The sequence below is a fragment of the Grus americana genome, chromosome 18, assembly GCF_028858705.1.
Source record: "Grus americana isolate bGruAme1 chromosome 18, bGruAme1.mat, whole genome shotgun sequence".
NCBI lineage: Eukaryota > Metazoa > Chordata > Aves > Gruiformes > Gruidae > Grus > Grus americana.
The window spans coordinates 2,898,248-2,923,024 of NC_072869.1; the positions used below are offsets into that span (position 1 = coordinate 2,898,248).

The 24,777-nt window shown below is 43.2% G+C and overlaps 1 protein-coding gene across 11 annotated transcripts; it reads left to right on the forward strand.

The window, feature by feature from the left end:
• The first annotated feature begins 1,022 nt into the window (after positions 1-1,022).
• LOC129214618 (ATP-binding cassette sub-family A member 10-like) lies at positions 1,023-24,777 on the forward strand. 11 transcript variants are annotated; one of them, XM_054846559.1, is made up of 39 exons: positions 1,027-1,570; positions 3,157-3,266; positions 3,643-3,853; positions 4,267-4,425; positions 4,669-4,769; positions 5,514-5,740; positions 6,070-6,208; positions 6,582-6,767; positions 7,864-8,011; positions 8,518-8,689; positions 9,271-9,329; positions 9,734-9,844; positions 9,937-10,112; positions 10,516-10,635; positions 11,000-11,138; positions 11,269-11,359; positions 11,656-11,795; positions 12,422-12,541; positions 12,713-12,908; positions 13,632-13,798; positions 14,535-14,662; positions 15,025-15,162; positions 15,710-15,823; positions 16,115-16,285; positions 16,649-16,759; positions 17,404-17,532; positions 18,375-18,443; positions 18,885-18,976; positions 19,396-19,516; positions 19,871-19,985; positions 20,453-20,544; positions 20,924-21,102; positions 21,702-21,777; positions 22,046-22,140; positions 22,606-22,725; positions 22,905-23,045; positions 23,336-23,415; positions 23,496-23,555; positions 24,172-24,777. In XM_054846559.1, exons 2-39 carry the CDS (start codon positions 3,165-3,167, stop codon positions 24,207-24,209), a joined length of 4,833 nt encoding a protein of 1,610 aa, XP_054702534.1. In that variant the 5' UTR covers positions 1,027-1,570; positions 3,157-3,164; the 3' UTR covers positions 24,210-24,777. The 11 variants fall into 11 exon arrangements, 8 of the variants coding, with proteins under 8 accessions (XP_054702538.1, XP_054702534.1, XP_054702537.1 ...); XM_054846557.1 differs by having other exon boundaries at positions 1,028-1,570; positions 23,496-23,551; XM_054846558.1 differs by lacking the exon at positions 1,027-1,570 and adding an exon at positions 2,897-3,050 and having other exon boundaries at positions 23,496-23,551.

A 24,777-nucleotide genomic window follows, 5' to 3' on the forward strand; every position in this document is an offset into this window, starting at 1 on the left:
AAAAAAATAAAAAATAGAAACTCCCTACATTCAGGCAGCCAGGTGTTTCCCCCGGTGCCCCATCACCCTGTTCCCCAGCATCTCCAGCCTCTGGGAAAGGCTGGTCTGGGGACCCAGTGGAGGACAGGGGCAGTGCCATCCCATGGGACAGGCACAGCAGCAAGGCCCTCACCCACGTCGTGAGCTCCCCTGGTTCATGTGGATCATGCTGGCGATGCAGGTATGGATGATGGAGGTATGGTATGGGTAATGCAGGCATGGATGGTGCAGGCGCATTACACAGCCGCAGATGCGTGTGTAGGCAATGCAGGCAGGGATGCAGGCAAGGAGATACCAAGAGGTGGCTGCCGTGGCTCAGTGATGGGCTGCTCCTGGCAGGAGAAGCCCCCAAAGCAGCCACCCCAGACACCCAGAGAGCTGCTTTCTATACGGATCTCCAAACACCAGTGCCTCTGTCAAGGAGGTGGGCAGGGAAGTGTCTTTGCTTGAGATTCACTGACTGGGACCTGGCATATCAACTTCTCTGCTTAAGTTGGTGTGTTGGTGGGTTTTTTTTCCTTTTGCAAGGAGGGGCTGAAAGGGGAGGAGAAGGTTTGTACACCCAGGAGATGTACCGGGGAAAGGTCTTAACTTCATTCTGCATCATGACGTATCACACCTCTGGACTCTTGCCTAGCTCTAAACCATCTGAATGTTATTTAAATGTTAGGGGTGGGTTTTTTTCACTAGGCAGAGCAAAAGGAAGCAGATCTAGCTCCTCTGCATTTGCAAGCCCAGCCTCTGTCCCAGCTGGTTGCTTCTCCCTTTCACCATCGCTTCCTCATCCTTGCTGTGGCAGGGGATGCTGCAGCGGGCGATGGAGGGGCAGGTGTGCTCCACAGCCACGCTGTCAGCCTGGGCATGAAATCAAATCCATTCCCTTTAGAAGTACAAAGTTAGTCAAGAGAAGTTTATTTTAATGTTTACAATACGTTTTGTAATCAGAAGAGCTGCTCCTACCCAGGAGGTGGTGCTTCACTGCTCTTCCTACACCGGGGCTGGTGGCACTGAAACAGTTTGCAAACACAACCTTTGCCATTTGGAGATATGTGACAGTCACCGCTCACTCCTCTGCCTTCAGCAGCGTGCCGTAATATTTCTGTTGACTTCAGCCTCTCTTGTTGCACTGAGAAACGTAACGGAGTTTGCCAGAGAAAGGATTTTTGTGTGGTTTGTTGTTGGGCTCATTTTTCTTCTCTTGGCCAAGACTCAAGAATTTCCTGAGTAACTTTTCAGAGAATCAGCTCCAGCAACTCAACAACAATATGCTCTGTTTGCTTTTTATAACATAAATAAATCTGAAGATCTGCCAAGGAGGAAGGGAGGAGGAAGCCAGGGAAAAGCAAAGTGGTGGTGTGAGGAATGCCTTTTGGCAGAAGTGCCTGAGTGAAAAAACGAGTGCGTGGACATAGGAGCACTGAGAGGCGCTGGGACAACCCGCAAGTCCAGCCCAGGGAGGCTCAGCATCTCCGCTTTTACAGGCAAGCTGCAAAGGACAAGCTCTGGATTCCTTTCAAACCTTCCTGTTAAGGTAAGGCTTAAACGTCCTTCTTAAAACAAACAAAAATTGTTATTTAGAAGGTATGAAAACAGCTGGTAATTAATAACACAATAATACCAGATGAGAATAGGTGTAGGTGGGACGCTGGGCATCTTCCTAACGGGCTGAGTTAAGCTTGAGATTAAGCTTAGTGACTATTTAAAGGCAGCAGAGTCTTTTTAACCTTACTTTGACATAAAATAACACACCAGTGGAGCTCAGTTAACGGCAGAGGTGTACTTCCCCTGTTTCTAGAGATCATTAGCATGGGCTAAATTCAAATTTTTATGCACTGAATTTAGTGAGATCATCTGTAAGAGAAAAATCTATTCAGAGAGTGATGGCAAAATAGCGGATTGCTGCCGCTGAGCCAATGTCCCTGCCCCATCCTGCCATCGTGCCGTGCCACTACGTGTGTTTGCAGCTGGTACCCGGGGAAGACCATTTGTTGCAGCTGTTTTTCCAGCATTTCGGTGCCTGCTGCCTCGTTACAGCAGAGATGTGCCTCTCCTGCGGGCTGAATATAAATATTTGGAGGAAGATAAGCTCTGTCTTGCCTGTCAGCACTGTGAGACATCATTCCCCAAAGGGAACAAGACAACATAAATCCTCTTTCTGTATGACAGGAAGGTTTGAACGGATTAGGTCTATAAACGCTCTGATACTTCTACCTGAGACTTCACTCAGAGAAGATCAAGATCTTGTCTGAAAGCATATTTTAGTTACATATGTGACAGCAGAGCAGTTTGGCCATCTGAATGTAACCCTTTTGTATTTGGACACTTAGTCCTTTTGCTCTTTGGAGTCATTAATTATTATTTTACTGATGTTAATATGCACATATCTCTGCCAAAGTTACTCTGATGGCTCGCTTTATGCCTGCTTCTTTAAGTTTCCACCACCAGCGTTAATCCAGGCAGCAAATCCTTGTTTTGCTTTGACGACATCTTTTTTAAGGATGCTGCCACGTCTTTTGGAGGAACACACCAATGCATGCTCGTGGCTGTTTCTCTCTTGTTTCCCATTAATATCCCTGACAATGACAGCTCTCCAAATGCACTTCCAAGAATTTGTTCTCTCGTAGCTCCGAATAGCCTTCAATCAACACCGCTTTCCGTATGAGCTCAGCTCACACCGCAGCCAGGAGTTGCTCAACACGTCTTGGTGTGAAGCCTATAGCACATTAAAATTACAAGCAAAAAGATTTTGATGATTTTAATCGACCATATTGTTGTCGTTATTTCTTGGATATTAAAGCCACCCAAGCCAATTAGGTCATGTAGTCTGATCTTCCCTTTTTTTATCTCATAAATAACTCTTACTGCTGAGCTGCAAGGATTGGGAGTACGTTGAGGACGACGAGGTCTCTTGGTCCCTCACTGCTCGAAGCTGTACTGCAGGGCTGGCTTTGCTCAGCACAGGAGGTCTGAGTTGCTTCAGCTCTCTCTCTTGCAGTAGAAAGGGAAAGAAGGTATTGCTGCGCACATGTGCAAGGACTGTGCGAATAAAAGCAGTTACTGCTGTTCTACCTTTTGTTGTATTTGAAAGTAATTTTTTTTAAAAAAAATTGTTTGTAGGTTTAAAGATGAAGACGCTTCAGAGAAATATGAGTGTTTTCCAGCAAACTAAAATTCTTCTGTGGAAAAATGTACTTATTAAGTGGAGGATGAAAATGCAGAGTTTTCAGGTAAGCTTAAAAAAAAAAAGTGAGAAACCAACTTTTGAAGAGTGGCCAGTCCCTGCCTGCCCCTATACCTCAATTTCATTTTGTAAACTTGAACATTAAAGTATATCTCAGAAGCCCTGACTGGGAATGAACACTTTACAAGACTTTACTGTTTTAACTGATAATATTTTTGTCTCTTAGGTGATGTATGAGAGCACAGATGGGCTCTTTGAGCAGAGAAATTTGCTGAGGTGACGTGCACAATGCAAAGACCTTGTTAGTTAGTCAACATCTAAGAAACCGGTGTGACCAAGTGCCTCATGTTTATATTTTAATCCCACGGAGAATATGCTCTTATACTGCTATATTAATAAATTCTCTTTTCCCCCTCACCTAGGAGTGGATGCTGTCTCTGCTCTTTCTGCCTCTGATGTTCATAGTGTGCACGTTCATGATGAACATCCGCTACCCTGAAGTGCCATACAGCTACCTCGGGCAGCTGGATGATCCTGCTTACGATGCCACTGGGGTCACCATCGCTTTTACACCCATCACCGTGACCACAAGGCAAATAATGAACAAAGTGGCCTTGAACTCTATAATGACAGGTATGCTTTGCCTTCTAAATATTTAGCTTTGTCATTATTTAACCTATTGCATATTTTGGTTTAGTGGTTTTCCGGTATCTTTGGTCAGTAGAGAAAATTCATCTGAAATCCTCCATTCTCACAAATATTTCTTCTCTAGTATTTAAATTCCTAGTGAGGTCAGCGCGTGCTTCTGAGCTGTAAAGCTCTGCCATTATAGAATAATACTATTAAGAGACGTTGGTTCATTCTTTTGAGGTTCACTTTTTTCCCAGTTGGTAAAGCATGAAATATTTAAAGGTGCCACCCTGCCCAGTGAGGACAACTGGAAAGGAGGAGCTGCAATGCTAAAAAAGCAGAATTATACCCAGTGCCTGTGCACACAATTCCAGACCTACAGAAGCTCATCGCAATATTTTTCTTACAAACTACAGGTATAAAACTAGAGGCACTGGACAATGAGAGAGCCCTGGAGGAAGCCTGGATTTCGAATAATGAAATTATAGGGGTTGTATTTAAGGACAACTTCTCCTATCACCTCAGGTTTCCTACTGGGAATGTGGTTATTCCAAATGACAACTTTGGATACATAGGTAATACAAAATGAGAATTTGTGGGTGAGTGATTGCATGGCATGGATAGGCATCACTTTGTTGGAATAATCTATATATGTTAAATAATTTAATAATTTGTTAATTGTTCTTTGTCAGTGGGCCACTGTCAATTGAAGAGTTTCCCATAGCGCATGTGCATGCTTATCATCAGCTTTTGTAGTGAAAACCAATTATGTTTCACTGCTCTTAACCTGTCATGCCCTTAACCTTTCATCCTTGCAGACAACTGTTACAATTTCTCATCGCGGTACTGTTACAGCCCAAGGTATTGGTACAAAGGCTTCCTGTCCCTGCAGTCCAGCATCGATGCTGCTATTATAGAGGTAAATGAACTGATGTAGGCGTCCTTTCGTTTTAAAAACTTTTAAACTTGGCGCAGGAAAGACAAATTTTTCTGTGACAGTAGCAAGAGATGGGCTCAGAAAATTCTGCAGAAAAACAAATATCTTAAAATACTCAGCTGTCTGAGCATTATTGGCAATGACAGTGAGACCTTGAATGCAATTTGCAGTTTCTGCAGAAAATTATGCCCTTCCATTTAATTTTAAAGCTTTTTTTTTTCTCTTCAAAATGGCAATTTCTCTTAAAGCCCAAGTGTAATACCAATCTTTGATTTAGAGTGTTTCTCAGATTCCAAGGAAAAGGCAATTCTTGCAGGAGACTGGGTTGGTATGCACATCTGCTGGATGACTTGGTTTTAAAGTAGGCATGCCTGTCATTTCTCATCCTTCCTTTCCAAATTGTTCCTCAAAAGTGTAAGAGGGTAGGGGTCATTCCACCTGGCTGTGCACCTCCAGCTGTCCAAACTGGACCTTGGGAGCTCTGGTTGACCTGAAGGATTTATCCCTTTCAATAGTAAAGGGAGGGGATTGTCGCTGAGGTGCAGACACACAAGTGAGTCAGATAAGTCCTTCCCCGTAGGGCTTTATTGCATTACTCAATGTTTTCTATAAAGCGACATTAAAAAGAAAATCTAGGGCTGATGAATCAGAAACTTCCTTTTATAAATACATCTCACTGTAGAAAAAAACCCTAAATACTGAGATGTTGACCTTGAATTCCTTTAGGTGGTGACGAATCATTCTGTTTGGGAGCAAATGAAATCAATTGCTGGTGTCCGTATGAAGTCCCGGAGTGTCATCTTCTCCATTACACTGGAGTACAGTTATTTCATGATTACTATCGTGATGTGTTTCTCTCCATTCATGTATTTCTTATCAATAAATGTTGTAAAAGAAAAGAAGAAGCTCAAAGTATTGATGAAGACAATGGGGCTGCAGGATATTGCATTTTGGTGAGTTCTTTTTAACTAAAGTATCTGTTTGCCAAAAATCGCTATACTCTTGGGTATTTGCACAATGAGTTAATAAGTTAAATGAGTTAATAAGTTTTCTCCGGTACTCTAAGGACAAACCAGAAGGGTTGAGCATGGCAGCAGCATAGCCTTCTTCCTTGGATATTTCCTCCTAAGGTGGGTCATGCTATCTGTTCTTCATAGAGTATGAATGAGTTGACCCTGGGCAACACTTAATTTTATAATTTAAAATGGTTCTGCCATGCAGATGAAGTTGTAACGACAGTTCTTAATTTAAAGAAAGTGTAATGCCACCTTTCCATCTTCAGGCTCTCCTGGAGTCTGCTGTACACTGTTTACGTGACCGTCCTCTCCTGCCTGCTGACAGCTCTCGTGGTGCAGGATGCTTTCTATCTCAGCAGCTTCCCTGCAGTCTTACTCCTGTTTTTCCTGTACGGCCTAGCATGTGTAAGTCAGGTTTTTAAGCCAAATTTTCTCACCACGTGATTTATTACGAAGTTGATGAGCCTAAACATTACTCCAGAGCCTTTTTCACAGCGCTGAGGACTGTATTTTTTGTATGGTTGTGCTAATTGAAATAGCTGTGTGGATTCTCTGACTCAGCAGCAGTCACTTGAATTACAGCCTGAAGGTCTGACAGGCAGTAGGTTGGCTACAAAAAACCTGATTTGAAACTCAGATCAACCCACTAAAAAGGACTTTAGTGTATTTTATTACAGGGATCCAGCCCATCAGGTATCTGTTTGCCTGTCAAATGGAAGTGCTACTTTTAAGGATAGTTATTTCCTTCAGTGATTGAAGGAAACTTCTGTTCTTACAGATCCACCTGGTTTTCATGCTCTGCTCCCTCTTAAGGACCTCCAAACTTGCCGGCTCCATGGGGTTCCTCATCACCTTTCTCTTCGGATGCCTGAGCCTCGCAGTGCTGATAGAAAACCTTCCAGAACCATTGAAGTGGTTTCTCAGTCTCTTCTGTCCTTTTGCATTTAATGCTGGCATTGCAAAGGTATGGGGCATCATCTCTGCAGCTGAACCTTCCCAGTAGCTTGCTGGTCTGGGTCCTCTCAGGGGGGCACAGAGCACATTTTGTCACGGATTGTGATAATAAAAGAGCCTACTGTACTTCACTGATAGAGAAAGGCATAGGAAATCATAGTCCACATTTCAAAAGATCAGCTTTTCCACACCTGTAAAATCTTCAGGTACTTTTCATTCATATCCACGTCCTGTTTTGAAACCTCCATGCAAGCTGAGTGGCTGTTGGGCAGCAAAGAGGGGCTCCAACACCCTCGTCCCTTTCCCTCATTTAAAGAGCTAGTGAATGCAAAGAAAACCACGGCCCTCGTCACGATCTGCAATTGTGCACTTCTGCACCATCCACACGAACCCGAGGAAGCCCCAGCGAGCCCATCGCTGCACACAACAGCACCATTATCCGCTGGGGCTGGACCCCAGGCAGACAAGAGTTGACTCGGGGACATCAGCTCTTCGCCACCCAGTCGTTCCTCTCCTGCTGCAGCAATTCTTCCTGGCAACAGAAACCGTGCAAATACAATTTGAGTTTTCTGCTGTGGCCATCCTTCCTCCATCCCCGCTTTGGATAATTCTGTGCAGTTTCCCACTTTTCCATCAATCATATCTCCATAGCTCTGAGCGATGCTTTCTAGCTCCAGTTATTTAATATTTGATTTCCTGATATATAAAAAAATCTGCCTGGGAGAGGAGATTTCTGCACCAGCAGAAAAAGAAACTGAGTTTACTGCTGATTTACCATATGGTTAAATCAATCACTATGTGAAATTATACCGCCTTTGTCGTGACTCTGTCATGTCATGGGTGCCAATGCCATGTTTCTTGAATGATTTTCTATAAAACTCTGATCTTTTCTTCTGCTTCTGGATAGTTCTGGACAATTCTGAATGAAAACATAAGATCTCTGTGTGGAGTAAATTTATTTCCCTTCCTCACTCAAAAGAAAGGAAGAAAAATTGGTCAGTACTGCAGATGATTTCTGGGTTAACAAAGTCAGTTGCATCCGTGGTTTGATGGCATGCGCCTAGTTTTCCAGCCTGAAAATTCTTCTTCTTTGTCCTTTATTTCAGGTTTTCCATTTAGAAAAATATGGAATGGGTTTCTCTTTTTCTAACCTTATGGAGGAATCATACTTTTTATTTTCAACTTACATTATGCTGGTCTTTGACTCAGTCTTGTACATGCTGTTAGCCATGTATTTTGACAAAGTTCTGCCAGGTAGGTATGATAGGTGCTTATGATCATACTTTCTTCTTTTATACTTTTGATTTATACAGACTGAGTGTAATAGCTCCTCAAGGAAATGATGGGCTGCTCCATTCTCTGAGTCAACCAAAATAGGTTTTAGAGTAAAAAAATATATTATACCTGAGTAACTTTTCTACTCCAGACACACACTGGTAATTCCCAAATCAAAGACAGCAAGGTGTTCAATGCTTTTTTCTTTCTAATTCTACTACTGTTGAACTGTTTATGAGAAAATAGTGTAATAATGTGTGGGACAATATTTTAATTCATTAAGTAAAATATTGAATTCATTAGATATAGTCCTGAAGCCAACCTTCCTGTCTCATCCACCCCAGCTCCAAACCTCTTTTTTTTAACTGGACAAAGTACCAGTTCTGAGGCAGCCAAATACTTATTAGAACCTCCTAAATGTTTACTCCAGGATGATGTCTGGGTTATGGCTTTGGTTAATGACAGCTTCTTTGCTTTCCTGTCAGGCAAATACGGCATCCCAGACCCCCCTTTTTTCTGCCTGAAGCCCTCATACTGGGTGAGGAGCAGGAGAGGTTCCACCAGGGAGATGCCCAGAGCTGTACCAAGCCCTGAGGAGCTCTTCAATGATGACATAGAGCCGGTGCCCCCCGAATTCATGGGGAAGGAGGCCATCAGGTTAAGAGAGAAGGAATTGCTGTTCATGTTTTCTGGGTTGGGTAGCTTGGGTTGAATGTTACCACAGACCACCGCTTCTGCTATCAGCTTTTTTTTTTACTTATCCAGGCGGTTTTCATGTTCATGAGGCTCTTGCAAAGCACTTTGTTTCACAGAGAAAAATTAGAGATAAGATGCAGATGAGATAAATAATAATTCAGGCTGGTCACTAATGGTGAAATTTGGGTAAATTCAGATTTTTAAAAAATGGGCGATTTTGCTGTGGACTTTGTTAAATGTCCATTAGGGACAACAAGGAGAACACAGAGGGCAGCCCGTTGTAAAAGAGTCATCTGTTGCAATGGGCTTGACCTTGCTTTTGCAAGACTTGGTGCTCTGATATTGCGTGCCAGGTAGTGATTGTCACGCCTGTGTGCAGAGCATGCCAAACCCTATGGAATCTCGTGATCGCTTCCTAGTACCTCTTAGTTTTCATGCCACTTCTGTCATTTTAAATTAAAACCCATAAGAATGAAAAAAGGGCACCAGGGAAATATATCTACAGGAATTCTGAAATAATATCCTCCTTACCTTCCTTTTAGACTCAACAATGTTAAAAAAGCTTATAAAAAGAAAGACAAGAAGACAGAAGCTTTAAGAGGTATGAAAGCTGTAATACTGATTCCTGTTAAAGATGAGGAAAAACAGTGGTGCAAACACTTCAGTCAGTCAAAGAAATGAAACAACACTTGCATTGCTTGAAAATTTATGTAAAATATTTATTGATGCAACTGATCACTATTTTGTTCAGTTTTTACTGATTTTTCTATTTTTCATAACAGTAAAGATAAGAAAGATTTTTTTATTGTTCTATTATTGTATTTCTGTCTGTTCTGCTAAATACAGAGCAGCTTCTTATGCCTTCAGTTCAGGGTTGGCAGAACTTTACCCCAATTTGCTAATGCACTTCTGACTGACTATTGCTACTTAATTCTTCTTGACTTGTATTGCCTTCGACAATCAAAACCTCATTTCTTCCCAAACTTGATGTTGTTTTCATTTTAGGTTTATCTTTAAATATTTATGAGGGTCAGATCACTGCGTTACTTGGCCACAGTGGGGCTGGAAAGACAACGCTGTTAAACGTGCTCAGTGGACTTACTTTGCCTTCTGAAGGTAGGATGGAAAATGGTGAGATGGGGTGGGCTTGATTCAAAAGCTGTAAAAACCAGTTTGTTCCACCTCATTGCGTTTACTCCCGTTAACAGGCTCTGCAAGCATATACAATTACAAGCTCTCTGAAATAGGAGATAGGGAAGAGATTAGAGAGATGATTGGTATTTGCCCGCAATTCAACTTACAGTTTGAAGTCTTAACAGTGAAAGAAAACTTGAAAACTTTTGCAGAAATCAAGGGCATCAAGTCCAAAGAAGTAGAGCAAGAGGTAAGTGCGTGTTCCCCTGAACCGCGTCACTGTGCAGAAACATGAGGCTGTAGGCAAACCCCACATTTCACTAAAGGCTCCTTTTGCACTGGGAAGCTCAAAGGGTCCACCTGGCTGTGTCTGCTGAAAATCGAAGCTGGTGCCCAGCATTGACCAGGTTTGTAGGCAAACTTGTGTGCTTGGTACAACCACAGTGATTCTTCTGCTCAGCCCAAGGAGATGAGGGGGTGTAGCAGCCCCTGCAGAGGCTGCTCCTGCCAGTGGTGGATCGGTGTGGGTAGGAGCTAGACCACGGTACATGCCCTTAAAACTGTACCTTCAGTTCCAACCATTTCTCCTTCATGGCTAATAAAGGATGGAAGGACGACTGGTGCTGGGAATGGACATCCTTGTGCTGTTTTAGGTACAAAACATTTTGGAGCTGCTGGATATCAGTAACGTTCAAGACACTCAAGCTGAGAAACTGAGTGGTGGGCAAAAACGGAAGTTATCCATTGGAATAGCCATGCTTGGAAACCCCCAGGTAAAGCAGCAGGCACGGCTCTGCAATATAGGGAACATTCAGGTCCAACATAACTAAAACCTTATGCATGTGCTTGGCTACAAGTTCATGCATGATTTCAGACCTCTTCAAAGAGCTCATAATTCTTAAAATGAATAAATTTAATCATTTCATTTTGTTAAATTCATAACCCATCTTGCTAGTCTAGTCTTAAAGCAGATAGATAGTTCCCTGACCCCTGCACAGCTCCCAGAATAGTTGTCCTTGCATAAAAGGTTGCCTGGGTCTCTTGCCTTCAGGACCTGAGGATTTCAGGGGAACACCAAACTCAAAAGACATGCAATGCTCCGGCGACAAATAACGTCTGATTTCATCCTTTCTGCAGGTTTTGTTCCTGGACGAGCCAACAGCTGGGCTGGATCCTGTTTCCAGACACCAGGTGTGGAGCCTCCTCAAGGAGCACAGAGCTGGACGGGTGATCCTGTTCAGTACCCAGTTCATGGACGAGGCCGATATCCTCGCAGGTAAGCACAGGCTCAACCTGTAGCATCTCTGCAGAATAATCCTGAAGAAGAAAGTCTATGTGAGGTTCAGTTGCAAAAAAAGTTTTGAACCACTGCTCTACAGTTTAAATTCCTTTGGCTTTTTCTTTAGATCGCAAGGCTTTTATCTCGCACGGGAGGCTGAAGTGTGTTGGTTCATCTCTGTTCTTGAAGAAAAAATGGGGGATTGGCTATCATTTAAGGTATCTACTTCAGCCCCAACAACTGGTATCTGGGAACATGGATGTACAAGGAGCCACCAGAATGACTGTAAGAGGGAAACCATAGAGCAGATGCTGTCAAAAAAGGAAAATGAATTAGTATTCAGTTAAATTAACTGAAGCAGCTCTTTTACACCAGAGTAAGGAATGAATGAAGTATGCTGGAGTTTTGTTTTTATGTGGCATAGCAAATACAATAGGGGTTTTGTGGTTTAGTTTTGGTTTGGGTTTAGTGTTTTTTACAAAACTAACTATTTGGGGTTTTTTCCACTAAACAGGATACACGTCAGTGAGTCTTGTGACTTAGAGAACATAACACGTCTGGTTAAACGGTACATCCCCAACGTCATATTCTCAGGACACAGTCAATATGAGCTGAGATATAAACTGCCATTAGAAAACGTGAATAAATTCCCAGGTAATATATATTTAAATACTTGAGAATTGTCCATAGAGCAAAAGTAATCACAAATGTGGGGAATTGTAAGTGAAGGGGGAGTCACTCCTACAGGAGTCACACAAGGATTTTAGAACTGTTGTATTTTGGTTTCCCCCTCACAATTTTAGGATCCATACGTTTAAGATAAAAATGTACAACAAATGCTTTTCTACTGTTTGTAATGAAAAACCTGACAGGCTAAACCGGGCTACATGTGTTATTGAGAGTTTATTTTTCTTTCTACTAAAAAAGAAGATAGTGACAAGAGAACGCTCCATACCACCGGTACCGCTCCATACCTGCAGCGGCAGCAGGCAGACCCTCACTCGCCGCGTCCGTCACATTCAGTCCCATAGCGCTACTGCCTCAGACGATGCACAGTCTGAAATGCTGGTGCTAAATAGAAAAACATCTTCAATGACCTATGGATCTGGCAGTTTTGTGTTCCTCCAGACCCTTTACATCCTGGCAGCTCGCTGCTTTATCATTTTCCCTGTGACTGGATATGCTCCAGTCAGATTGACTCAGCTGAACCAAAGTCTGGTCAGGAGATATTTTCTTATGTTTGAAACTTTGAAGGGACTTGTACTATCTCTGTCCTGCAGATCTCTTCAGTGGCCTTGACAGCTGCTCCAACCAGGGAATTATCAATTATGGAGTTAGCATGACAACTCTGGAGGATGTCTTCCTGAGACTGGAGGAGGAAGCCACAGTGGATCAAGAAGGTACAATCGTGGCTACAAATATACATGCCGTAGCTGAAGAGAACGGCTACTTTGCAATAACCCCTGGGCATGCCTCCCACAACTGATTACGAGGTGGCTCTTCATTTTTCACACATTACAACGTAGAAGCTGGTCTCAGACATACATATGCATGTGGAAAACTCTCTGCAGATGACCATGTCCTTGGGGAGGAATGGGCAGAAGCAGGACCACGGTGTCCCGATGAGACGGAGCCGGACTCCCTGCTGCTCTCAGATACCAGGAAGGCAGCAGTCGATGGCTTGGCTCTCTGGAGGCAGCAGGTCTCTACCATGGCATGGGTGCATTTCTTAAAGCTTAAGAGTTCGGTGAAAAACCTGCGGTCAATGTAAGTGCCAAAGGGATTCTCTCTTGCAGATCTGGAACTGGAGGTAGTCACAGCAGGGGGGGACAATTTTCACACCCCTGTTTCAATGAGTGTTTGGATTAATTGATATCAGGTCTTGGCTATGAATGATCTTGGTAATCTGCACTCCAGTGCCAGCAATATAAAATCTTCCGTTTGCGCATTTTCATTTCTATACCGAGCGATTTACGCAAGGGAAACCAGTTTTCTTTCTGAAGAAAAGAATCATTTTGAAACACTTTTATTTCAGATGGAGGAGGAAGTTTTAAAATAAACTGGTGTGTGCAGAGAGAGGAGGGAAAAATACTACTTTCAGACTTCCTCTTTAATTTTTTTTAACCTTCTCTCATGTTTCCAGTATCTGAACTCGTTTGGCCCCATTGGTCTTCAAGCTGACATTTCCTGGTGGGGCACAAGAGACAGAAGGGAGATGCTGATTTATGTAAAACTTATATCTAAAGGAAGTCTGAAAGGCGTTTCTTTGCCCTAAAAAGTTGAGCACTCCAGATCTGAGATCCCCTCACTGCTAAATTTTAGAGGGCTACTGTGAATGATCAAGGTTTGAGACTTCTGAAAATAAAATTGCCAAAAAATTTTAACAGAAAGAGCATTGGGCTACCTGATTATACTATACCATTCTCAACATGCAGATGCATTCTGCTGAATATCTGTTTTCAGAGTGTTTATTCATTTCTTTCTTAATAGTTTGCTGCTCTATGTGGTTTTTCTGCTTCCTCTGGTTTTGCAACTCTCCCTGGTTGCTGCCTGGCAGAGTGTGAGTGCTTGGGAGCTCTCATCCGCACGGTACTTCTTGCCCCTGGGGAAGAGGGGTCTCTCAGAGACAACCAGCCTCCTGGTCCACAACAACACGGGTGAGGGGAACGAGCCTTTCCTCATCTTTTCCTATTCTGGGGCTTCTTGCTGTTGCAAAGGAAAATAAGTGGAAAGAGGAGACAGTTGTAGGATGGAGGGCATCCAAGTGATGACAGAGGTTTTGGTGACAGAAGAGCAGGGAAATCGTAATTTTTAAGGGGTTGTGAATGAAGCCTACTTTGGCTTCAGCAGCTGGTGAGATCCTGATGCAATGATGTGAAAAGGGATATCACAGCAGAATGGATTAGAAGGAACCCAGTTCTTTCCTTCCCCCAAATCCAGTTCTCTACCCAAACAATTTCTGCATTTTCAGAGTGTGGGAACCTCAAACCAGACACCATACTCCAGTAAGAGCTGACTAATGATGAGTCAAATTAATGGTCTACTTCCAGAAATTTACCTTCAACATTCCTATAACTAGATGCTATTTTATCTTATTTTGCCAGAGTATGATATTGTTGGCTTCATCAGACCATCAGCAAGGAAAATACATTTTGTAGCAATTCAGCAAAGGCAGAAAAAAATGATAATGCAAGATTCAGTCAATGAGACTGAAATTCATTAACCTCACAGAAATGAATGTGCAATGGTCCACCGCAGATGTGCTGTCTGATGTCCTTGGTTATTAGAGTTTATCCGTTTTTGTTTGGTGGTCATGGGTTTTTAAAAAAAAAAGGTGAAAGACTCTCTTGTTGTTCAGTATTGTGATTCCTCTGCTTTTGGCTTTCACACCAGGCACAGGCATCGAAGACTTCATCCACACTCTTGAGAGCCAAGATCTCACAGTGGAAATAACAAGCGAGGAAAATATCACAGAAGAGCTAAAACACAATGGGGCTATAAAAGTGTCTTGCAAAGGCCAGGTGAGGATTTTTGTTCTCTTCCTCCTGTTTCTTCCTAACATTTGAGTAATTAAGCAAAATGCCTCCATCAGCTCTACCTGTGGGATAGTCCTATTAAGGCCCACAGGTACAAAGATCTGGAAGTGTTTTAACCAGTAGACTACATACTAGAAGAGATGTTATCTCTCTTCTCCATCTCAAGCTTTTCATTTTTATAGCACAGCTATAGACTTCCAATACCTAGTAATTTGGTTTTTAGCAAACAAAGTATAGGCAAAATGAATTATTTCAGGCCTGGATTCTCCTGGTATGCTTTTTTTCTACTGCTTCCCTGCAGATGAGAAAAGCCGAGAGTTTTCATCTTGTTTTCTTGCTCTTTGAAGAGCTACAGGTTTACTGTGTTATGCCACGTGGAGGCCATCAACTGCTTCCCCGTGCTTGTGAACGTCATTAGCAACGCTCTGCTGAGAGCCCTCAATTCCACTGTGCACATTCGGATCTGGAGTCACCCATTCTTCTCTGTAAGTGTCACAGCCTGGCAGCCAGAAGGTGCCAGAAAATAGTTCTTAAATCTGCTTAAGGTCTCAGTAAGCCATCAGAGTTTAACGGGAAGACATGTGGGGCTGTCTGTACCTGTAAACTCACCTTCCTCGGTGGTGGCTCTGGAACCATCACGTTTGACTTCAGGAAAGCTGAAGCTAATTTTTCCCTTGTGGGTCTTGAGGGCTGCTGAATGGAGAGGATGGCTGGGAGGGTTTTTTCAAGAGGTTCCTTATTCTCTACATCACATTATTCAAGCTGTGGCCCAGCAATTGACAGAAGAGATAGCTCATCACAAGTCTGGGATGGAGGAGTGGGACCTGCACCACCCGTCTCTCCTCACCACTGGCAAGCACTTTGCAGGGCTATGGTTTGGGGAAAACTTTCCTCCTGCCAATATTTGATTTCAAATCCCACTTTGTGTTCATGCTGCCCTGTACTTCATGAGAAATGCTGTAAGATGAACCGTGGCATCTAGCCATTACATTGCAGATGTTTCCTACAAATGCTTTGTTCTTCTGTTTTCAGATAGATAATCCACGATTCTGGGATTATTTTGTTTCTTTTTACCTCGTTTATATGCTGCTGTTATTCCCTGGTTTTCCTCCACACTTTGCAATGGGCTACATGCAGGATTACAAGGTAAATTCCTTGAAATGGAGCAGATTTGGGGTGGGCAGAAGGGATTACAACTGCTTTGCCACAAGGACATTTGAATACGATGGGCAGCTTGAGGCGTTTTTCCCTGTATTGCCATGAGCAACTTTGCGGCTAGCACAAAACACTAGAAGACAAAAAGAGATGGAATTTTACCCCAGCATCGCAATCGTAACAGCTTTTTGTTAGCTTTTTATTTCCTGGAGCCATTCCCATGGATGTAGTTGGCCAGCCAGGCACCAACAATAACCTGCCCTTTGCGTTGTGCCTTCCCAGGTGGGAGCTCGTGCCCAGCTGCGGATCTCAGGGCTCCTTCCCTCGGCGTACTGGTGCGGCCAGGCGCTGGTGGACATCCCGCTGTGCTGGCTCCTTCTCTTCTCGATGTTCGGGCTTCAGTTCGCAATGAGCAACAAGATTTCTGGGAACATCGACAGCCTCTTCTTGCTGGTACATCCCAATTCTGGTGATTGCCGGTTCGCTAGGGAGGGATTGGGGTAATATTTTGAGCACGTGTAGGTGTAGCTGAGACACCGTGGGTGCAGATGGTGCTGGCACTCCTCTGGGTCCCCAGATGCTTACTGACCTTCTCCTCATTTCACTTCTTATCATTTGGATTTCCCCAGCTGGGAATAAAAGGCAATAAATCTTGCCTTAATACACTCCCTTATACTTAGCAGTAAAATCCTGGCAATTTCTGAATGCCCTGATCTTAAAGTATGATGGTTTAAACTGAATGACATTGCTAGATGTAGGTTTCTGGTTGTTTAGATCACTCCATTTTCTCCAATGAAAGCCCTTTTTTTTCTGTAGATCGTGGGTACTTTTGGCTATGGAATTTCTATCGTTCTCTTCGTCTACTTGATCTCCTTCGGCTTTCGCAAAGGCTGGAACTGTGATTTTTGGTCTTTTATCCTGATAGTGGTAAGCATATGGCTAGATAATGTTCTGTAGGATTTACAGAAATGTATTCTGAGATCTTAAGGATGAGCTAGAGGTCAAAAGGCCAAGTATAAATGTAGGACATAAATACAGGCATGTGTTTTATAGCAGAAAATTCTATATTAAAGTTGTGTCATAATGTTCTGTTCTCACAGTCTTACTGTGGCACGGGGAAATGCTTGGATCCACCCTGAGCTGGTGCAGGAATAGAGGCAAAAAAGTTATTTATTGCTCTGTTCAGCACCTCACATCCAAGAGATGTAAGGTGTTGAGATATGAGCCATCAGGTTAGATGCAGATAGCCTGAGCCTGATCTGGAAGGAGATGGGTTCTTTGGTATGAACTGGGATGGGAAAGAACAGGATGGGATCCCATGTTTCATTCTTCTGCCCAAAGCAGCCTTTTGTCTGGGAAGAAGTTTCCCTGGCTGACCCAAACCAGCAGCCTACCATCAAGCAGAAATAGCTGAGGACCTCCTGAACCCTCACCATTTCTCATCTTTATATTTCTTGCCCATTTTTAGAAATTCAACAGGGAATTTAAAAGGTAGACCCATACAATTTTTAAGACCAGTGAAGAGCGTAACCCTTCCCATCAGCTAAGTTACCCTCTTGTTTTATTTTTAGGTATGCTTTGTTTCTTATATCATCAGCAGAGTCATGGATTTCTCAACCGATGAAGCAGTCTCCCTCTACGTTGTCTCTCTCTTGATTCCTGTGTACCCACTGCTGGGTCTAACCACCAACTTCCAGCAGGTAAGCGGTGGCACTGGGTGAGGAGAGGCACCCCGCCATAAAACACAACTATGCATCCTTCTGAGCAAAGTCTGTTGGTAACCACATGCTGCGTTCTGGGAAGACTCATTATTTTCCTCTTATGGGTGGGATTTTCCAAATGTCCAGAATGCATTAGAGGACCATTTCAGATCAGATCTAATTTTTCATTAGGTTAGGGGCTACTTCTCACGCAGCTGACCTGTGGCTGTAGATTAGGTAAGCCTTTTTAATTCTTTCCATGCAGAATTTAGAAACTTGACTTGAACAATCATACAAGAAAACTTGAACTTAGGCGTCTGACTTTGCATAGAAATAGAGTGAGAATTAATACTCACAAGGTGCATTACTCCCTGTCACCTGAGGGTGGTCATGCAAAGTCAACTAAGAATTTAACAAAACCCTTCAGCTATGTGCAAGACCACTTATGAGCCATAAATTACTTAGGAGCAAAGTCTAAATAGAAGAGACTCCTCCTCTGTCCTGTCTCACTCACCTCCACCTCTTCTCTGCTGGGACCCCAAAGGAGAGGAGACCAGATGTTTTCCTGTGATAAGCCATTGCTCGCAGAAAGAGAGTCTGATACATGTACTGAGTGCTGTGACATTTTCTGGTATAGGACTGGGATGCCCAAAGTCAATCAGTATTTGTTCATCTGTATGGTGACTATTTTGGGTAAATCAAGAAGCTTTTGTACATTTTCAAAGTATTTGTTGTTTGTTTTTAACCCTTCCAAAACTGGCCCGCTTTATGCTAAAGAATTACAGGTCTTCATTCTGGGTTTCTTTTTTGTTTATTTTTTTTTATTATTATTATTCTTATAGATTTTTATAGAAGATGCTGACATGTTTGGTGTGACTCCAAGGAATGATGTACTAATAGCTGTCTTTGCAGTAAGAAAATATTTAAGATTACTTTTACTTAGGAATGTGTGTCTCCTAAACCCCATCCTCAGTTATGAGGAAGCAGGCAAGAACCCTGAGCTCATTTCATGCAGGAGGAGGATCTCATATGATTACCCCTCTGCCAAAAATAATCTTGCCCCTTTGAAATGGGGAAGGGAAAATGAAATAAGCCCAGATCACTTACTGCTGCCCTGTTATTTTATGAATTGTTTTTTTTTCTTCTATAATTGATCTTTTCTGCAGTATTAGTAAGTGATAGTAGAGTTCACAGCCTTCAGGATTACCCTGCGGTTAGATGTTAATGGACTTTATTTTCGCATACTGTGTTTTTTTCCCCCACGTATTTTATAACACTGCCACCATCTTCTCAGTTTCAGCCGTAATAGGATGGAAGGCAAGGCTGTTAATGTGGCAACCTCTTTTTTTCAGCCTTATATCCATTCTGTGGGTTTCATTTTTCTTCTTCGATGTTTGGAGATAAAACATGGAAGAGCAGTTCTGAGAAAGGACCCAATATTTAGGTTTGTATAAACACACGTGCACCACAGGCACATGCAAGATCTAAACTCCTACCTCACTGCTTTTCCTTGAAGACATTTTGATATCATTGCCTTTGTGTCCCTATTTTTAAATATATAATTTTTTTTAATACTGGTGATTTTTTTTTATAACTAAAATAGCCCCCTGAATACTACAACGCTCTTATAATATAAAACAGCTCTCATGCTTGTTAGTACCTCCAGACAGTGTTGCCTGTGCTGTGTGGATGTACCACCTCGGTTCTTTGTACAACACAGAAAGATTATAAATATAATAAATGAGTAATAAACCACAAGACACATTGAACCAGAGGGATATTCACTCTTGGTCTATCCAAAATGCATTGGTGGAGAACAAGGGTAAAGAAAAAAATGCTAAGACAAATCTGGTGGGTTTGTAGGATTTCCCCAAGAAGAGAAAGCAGCCACCAGCACCCCGAGGAGCTCGAAGAGGAAGATGAAGATGTTAAAGCTGAAAGAGCAGCAGTGAGAAATGCCATAGCTGCTCCGAGTCAGGAGGAGGTACGACTAAGTGTTGTCTTCCTCGTTTTATTTTATGCAAGTAAGAAGCCCACTGGTAAAAAGCAAACCCCCGGGAATCAGTAAGCGCAGGTCAGTGCTCTGCTGTATTATTCTCACTGGGAAAATCAAACTCCCAAATGTCCAGTGTGAGTCCCATCAGGATAGACAAGAAACCTGTTAAGTGGAACGTGGACAATAAAGTGTCCTGTTGTACCTCGTATTCTCAGTGAACTATAAAAATAATTCAAAGACCTTTATAAGGTTTTCTGCCTTCTTTTAATGGAAAAATATTACTGAGGAATTAATGCTATCCAGTATAATAGACTAATCTTTCTTCTTCGCCCTTGATTTCAGAAATCAGTCATAATTGTCAGCAATCTGTGCAAAGAATATAAAACAAAGCAAGCTGGTTCAGTTTTTAAGAAGAAGAAAATGGCCACTAAAAATGTTTCCTTCTGTGTTAAAAAAGGTGAGAACTGGGACTGTTTTCCTAGACCTGTTTTGGACCCCTGATCATACCCAGAGAGTTAATTTTCTGCAGATTCTCAGTTTTGTGAGCAAGGACATAAAGGTCAAATCTATTTGCTCTGCGGTTAAGGCACGTTGGGTCTGTGGTTGATGTGTTAATGAACAACGTGACGTGGCTGTACCCTTTAGTTACCTTTGACTCTCCAATATCTAAAATAACGTAGCCCCCTCTCTCCAGGATCAACTTCAGCAGTGGCTTCGGAGAGACCTGGAAGCAATACCCAGACTCACAGCATCAGTTAAAGTTGAAACATTATGGGCTCTCAGAGCATATATTTATACTGTTTACTTTTATATGATCTTTGATATTAGCATACTCCCTTTTACATTTTTTTCTTTTGTGGGACTGTGCCGGATACATTTGTTGAATGAGGAGTATTACTGAGAAATTATATGTATTAATTCCAGGAGAAGTATTAGGACTTCTGGGGCCCAACGGAGCTGGTAAAAGCACGGCTATCAAAATGATTACTGGAGAGACGACGCTGACTGCCGGGCAGGTAGGAGGCATCTGGACACAAAAGGGATAGATCCATGATAAAAGTGCGAGTGCAAACCTTGCACGGAGGATAAGCTATAATTCTTTTCAAAGCATTATTAGTGATCAAGGTTTTAACTGAATTCATTGTGCTATTAAATTAAATAATGTATTAATAAAAAAATACTGTGAGCTACTTCTAACTTTGACAGACAGTTGCATCTACCCTAATTGGCCATGTTTATATTTCAAAACCATGTAAATGAGGGTTGCAGAATCACTCCCTTGCTCTTTGGGTTTCCTCACCTATATCCCAATGAAGCCCATAGTCTTCCTCTGAACCATACCCTTCTATCTGGGCAAGGCTATGAGAGAGCAAAACGATCAGCCTGGTTGTGCAGGTGCTGATGAAGAGGGGAGATGGAGCAACCTCCCACCTCCAGGACCACATGCCCGCCTTCCTGGGGTACTGCCCGCAGGAGGACCCGCTCTGGCCGGACCTCACCGTGCATGAGCACCTGCAAGTCTATGCAGCCGTGAAAGGGGTGTGCAAGGAGGATACGGATGCTGCAATCAACCGGTATGGATGGAGGGTGTTTCCAGGTGTTTTGGTCAGTATTTTATCCCCTAGTCCTAGGGTATGGGGAGGAGACCAGAAAGTCAAAATTCACGGTGAGCCAGAGGCAACCTTGAAAGAAACTCAGGAAATGGAACTGCAAAAGGGATTTTGTGCTAAATGCCGTGATCAAGTGAGTGGGTTAAGAAAATCTCCAATTTGCCTAAGTGCATTTCATGGGGATAAATTTACCACCAATGTCCTTTTAAGTATGTTATCTTTAGGAAGCATTTCTAAAATCTCTGATGTTACAGTTTGGCACTACAAGAAAGGGTGCTTAAGTACTGCCTGCTCAGCTGACACTGGCAAGGTGCAATGGATTTATAATGCTGTTGACACTAATGATGGGTTTAGAAAAGAGCTTGTGGCTTATTCAGTACACTTTGCTTCAAATATTCACTTACTTTTTAATAACACAATAAATGTTTAATGAAAACAAGCAGGAGTCAAGAGCAAGGGGAAGAAAGTTCCTTTTTCTTATAATTTTGGGAATCCTTGATGAGAGTACTGAGTTAGGAATAATAAAAATGCTCTTTTTGTTTGTTTGTTTCCTTTCTCCACAGAATAGTGAATGCTCTGCAGCTTCAAGACTATTTAAAAAAGAAACCCAGAAAATTGTCTGCTGGGATAACCAGAAAGGTGTGTTTTGTTTTACCTATAATGAGCACTGCGATACTCATAGTGCAAATGAAAAATCCTCTCTGTGAACAGAGGGACCTACCTGTGCTCTGAGCTACCCGGGAGAATATCGTTTTGTCCCCCATAGTGGGGTGATGGAAATTAGCCTTTTCCAAGGTTCAGTCAGAACCATGATTCCCATAAACGAAGCGACACTGTCCGCAGCTTTTTGTAGACAGAGTGCCGGGGACTGCAAAAGATTTGAGTGAAACCCCTTTCCCTGCTGTAGCTGTGCTTCGCAGTGTGCATGCTGGGCAACCCCACCGTCCTGCTCCTGGACGAGCCATCGACCGGCATGGACCCCAACGGGCAGCACTGCATTTGGTGAGTAGCACCTCAGGCACTGTGCCACCACGGTCATAAAGGGGTTGGAAGCCAAGAGCAGATGCCTACGGTTAGGAAAAGAGTGTTTTGCCCCATCTGCGGTTAGTGCTGCTTGTCACCTGCCAATGGTTTTACTGAAAACTCCATTTTCCTAGTTCTTTCTAGCTAAAGAGTGAGCAAGGAGAGAGAAAAAACCCTTTTACCTGTGAATTCATCCTTGTTGCAGACTTTAGGATAGTCATTTATGGGATTTGGAAGGATCCATAAATGGATTCGAGTCAGAAATATTTCTTTTTGTCATTATTTCAAAGTAGTACCATGTGCACATCAGTCTAAAGTTGCTGTATGTAAAGTTTTTACACTTGTTTTAGGGGAGAGGCATTTGGAGGGACAAAGGTATAGGAAAAAGTGTCTGGTATTCCTAGGGAGTGTCAGCTTTTTTTCCCCCCCCGGTCTGGTCCTCAGGAAGATGATTCGTGCCGCCCTGAATACCAAGGAGACGGGAGCCATCCTGACGACGCACTACATGGAGGAGGCGGAGGCGGTGTGCGACCGCGTGGCCATCATGGTGTCCGGGCAGCTACGGTGGGCAGCAGCACGGCTGGGGCTTCATGCAGGGACTTCTCCTCAGACCTACCTGAGCCTATCACTTATGAAGTTCTCCCCATTATTTCACCAGCAGTGTAATTTGGGAAGGAGCAGATGGTGGGGCACCAATGGTTTCACACTGACATCTATTTTTTTCCTCCCTCCCTCCCCCGCAGATGCATTGGCTCCATTCAGTATCTGAAGAACAAGTTTGGCAAAGGCTATCTTCTGGAAATTAAGGTCAAGGATCCAGAGCGCACTGATCTTCTCCATGCTGAGATTTTGAGGATTTTCCCAAGTGCAGCTCGTCAGGAGCGGTAACTATACAATTCCAGATGAATGGTGATTTCAACACTACCTCATCCCTAAAATGTACCCAGTGTGATGGCCAGACACAGGATCTCAGCTGGAGAGCGATGAACAGCTGAGTCCCTGTATGGGGATCTGATTTGATAATGTCACCACATCCAACCCTGCTGTGATCCCTGCAGCAAAACATCCATACATCCAGCTCATAGTGTGACATACAGTTTTGATCCCAGAACCTCAATACAGAGCAAGAATCACCTTTTCTTCTTTTTTTCTTTTTTTTTTTTTCTCCCCCAAGGTTCCCTTCTTTGCTAGTCTACAAGGTCCCAATGGAAGATGCACTGCCCCTGTCTCAGACTTTCTCCAAGCTAGAAGAAGGTAAGAGCAAAACAAGATGACTTTTTGAAAAGGCGGAACAGAGACTGCTCATTTTTGACTCTCTTTCCATTTCTCCACAGCCAAACGAAACTTCAACCTCGAGGAGTACAGCTTCTCTTTGAATACTTTGGCTCAGGCAGGTGATTTCAAGGCTAGACACGCTGTAAAGGCATGAGCAGGAACAAAAGCCACAGCGAGACCTGGGCCAGTGCAGTGGCAGAAGGCTGCTCCACCAAAAAACTGCCTGGGGGTGGTGGGTGAGGGCTCCTCTACTGGGAAAGTGGTGAAAAATGGTTTGATTTTTTTTTTGTTTTTGTTTTTCACTGCTGGGATTTACCATGGTGGGAACAAGCCTAGGCAAAGTGTTGCTGCCTGACTCCACTCACCCGAGACGGGCACACAGCATGTCCAAGAGACGGACACCCTTGGTAGATGCCCATGCCCAGCCTCTGTGGTTGCTCCTGAAGCAGCAGGTTATAACTGCTCGTACAAGGCTGGTGGCAAAGATGAGGAACGTTTATGTCAATCCATTGGTGGGTAAGACCTACTCTATGGATATACCTATGGGCAGCTGGTGCCTCTCAGCACGTTATACCGCAGAGCACTGGAGTCTCAGCTACTGCGTTTGTGGTCCCCACATAAAGCTACTTCACATACCTCTCCTAGGGGTTGCAGAGTGGTACCTCCTGTAAAGGAGCATCACAGTGTCTAGTGAAAGTCAGAGAAATAATCAGAGCTTTATCTTGCCCATTACAGGTGTTTTTGGAACTCTCCCGAGAGCAGGAAAAGGATAATTTCGATCTGACTTTGGATGGGACTTTCGAATGGAAACAACTTCAGCAGGAGGACTGCTAAAGATCTAAGATGCTCTTTTACACATTACTCAGTATTAACCTCACTGATGTGATACTGCACATATTTACTACCATTATCAGCATACCAGGAAGAGGAGGAACAGGCTCTGCCTTTCCAGTGAGCATCGGCCAAGGGCTCCTCTCCAATGCAGAAGATATTTCACCTGGACTCTGCAGGTGTCTGCACTGAGCCCTGTCCCAAGTTGCATTTCCAATGGCTGGTTGATGCAATAGTGCCTGCACTGGTGAGAGTTCTTGTCAAGCAGAGCAGCGTGCAGCAGAGGGACAGAAAGGTTTGCAGAAAGAAGGGTCATAACCCATCTCTGGGGGTTGAGGCGCTGCTTTGCTTGGTGGATCTGGGTGCATCAGGGAATCTGGACACGCTGCCAACCTTCTGAGCTCCTCTCCCACCAATGTGTGGGACTGTTTTCCTACAACGTGTTTAAATACATCTTATTGAAATTTGCACTCTATTTTTATACCCTTCCAATAAATGTCTCTATAGAAA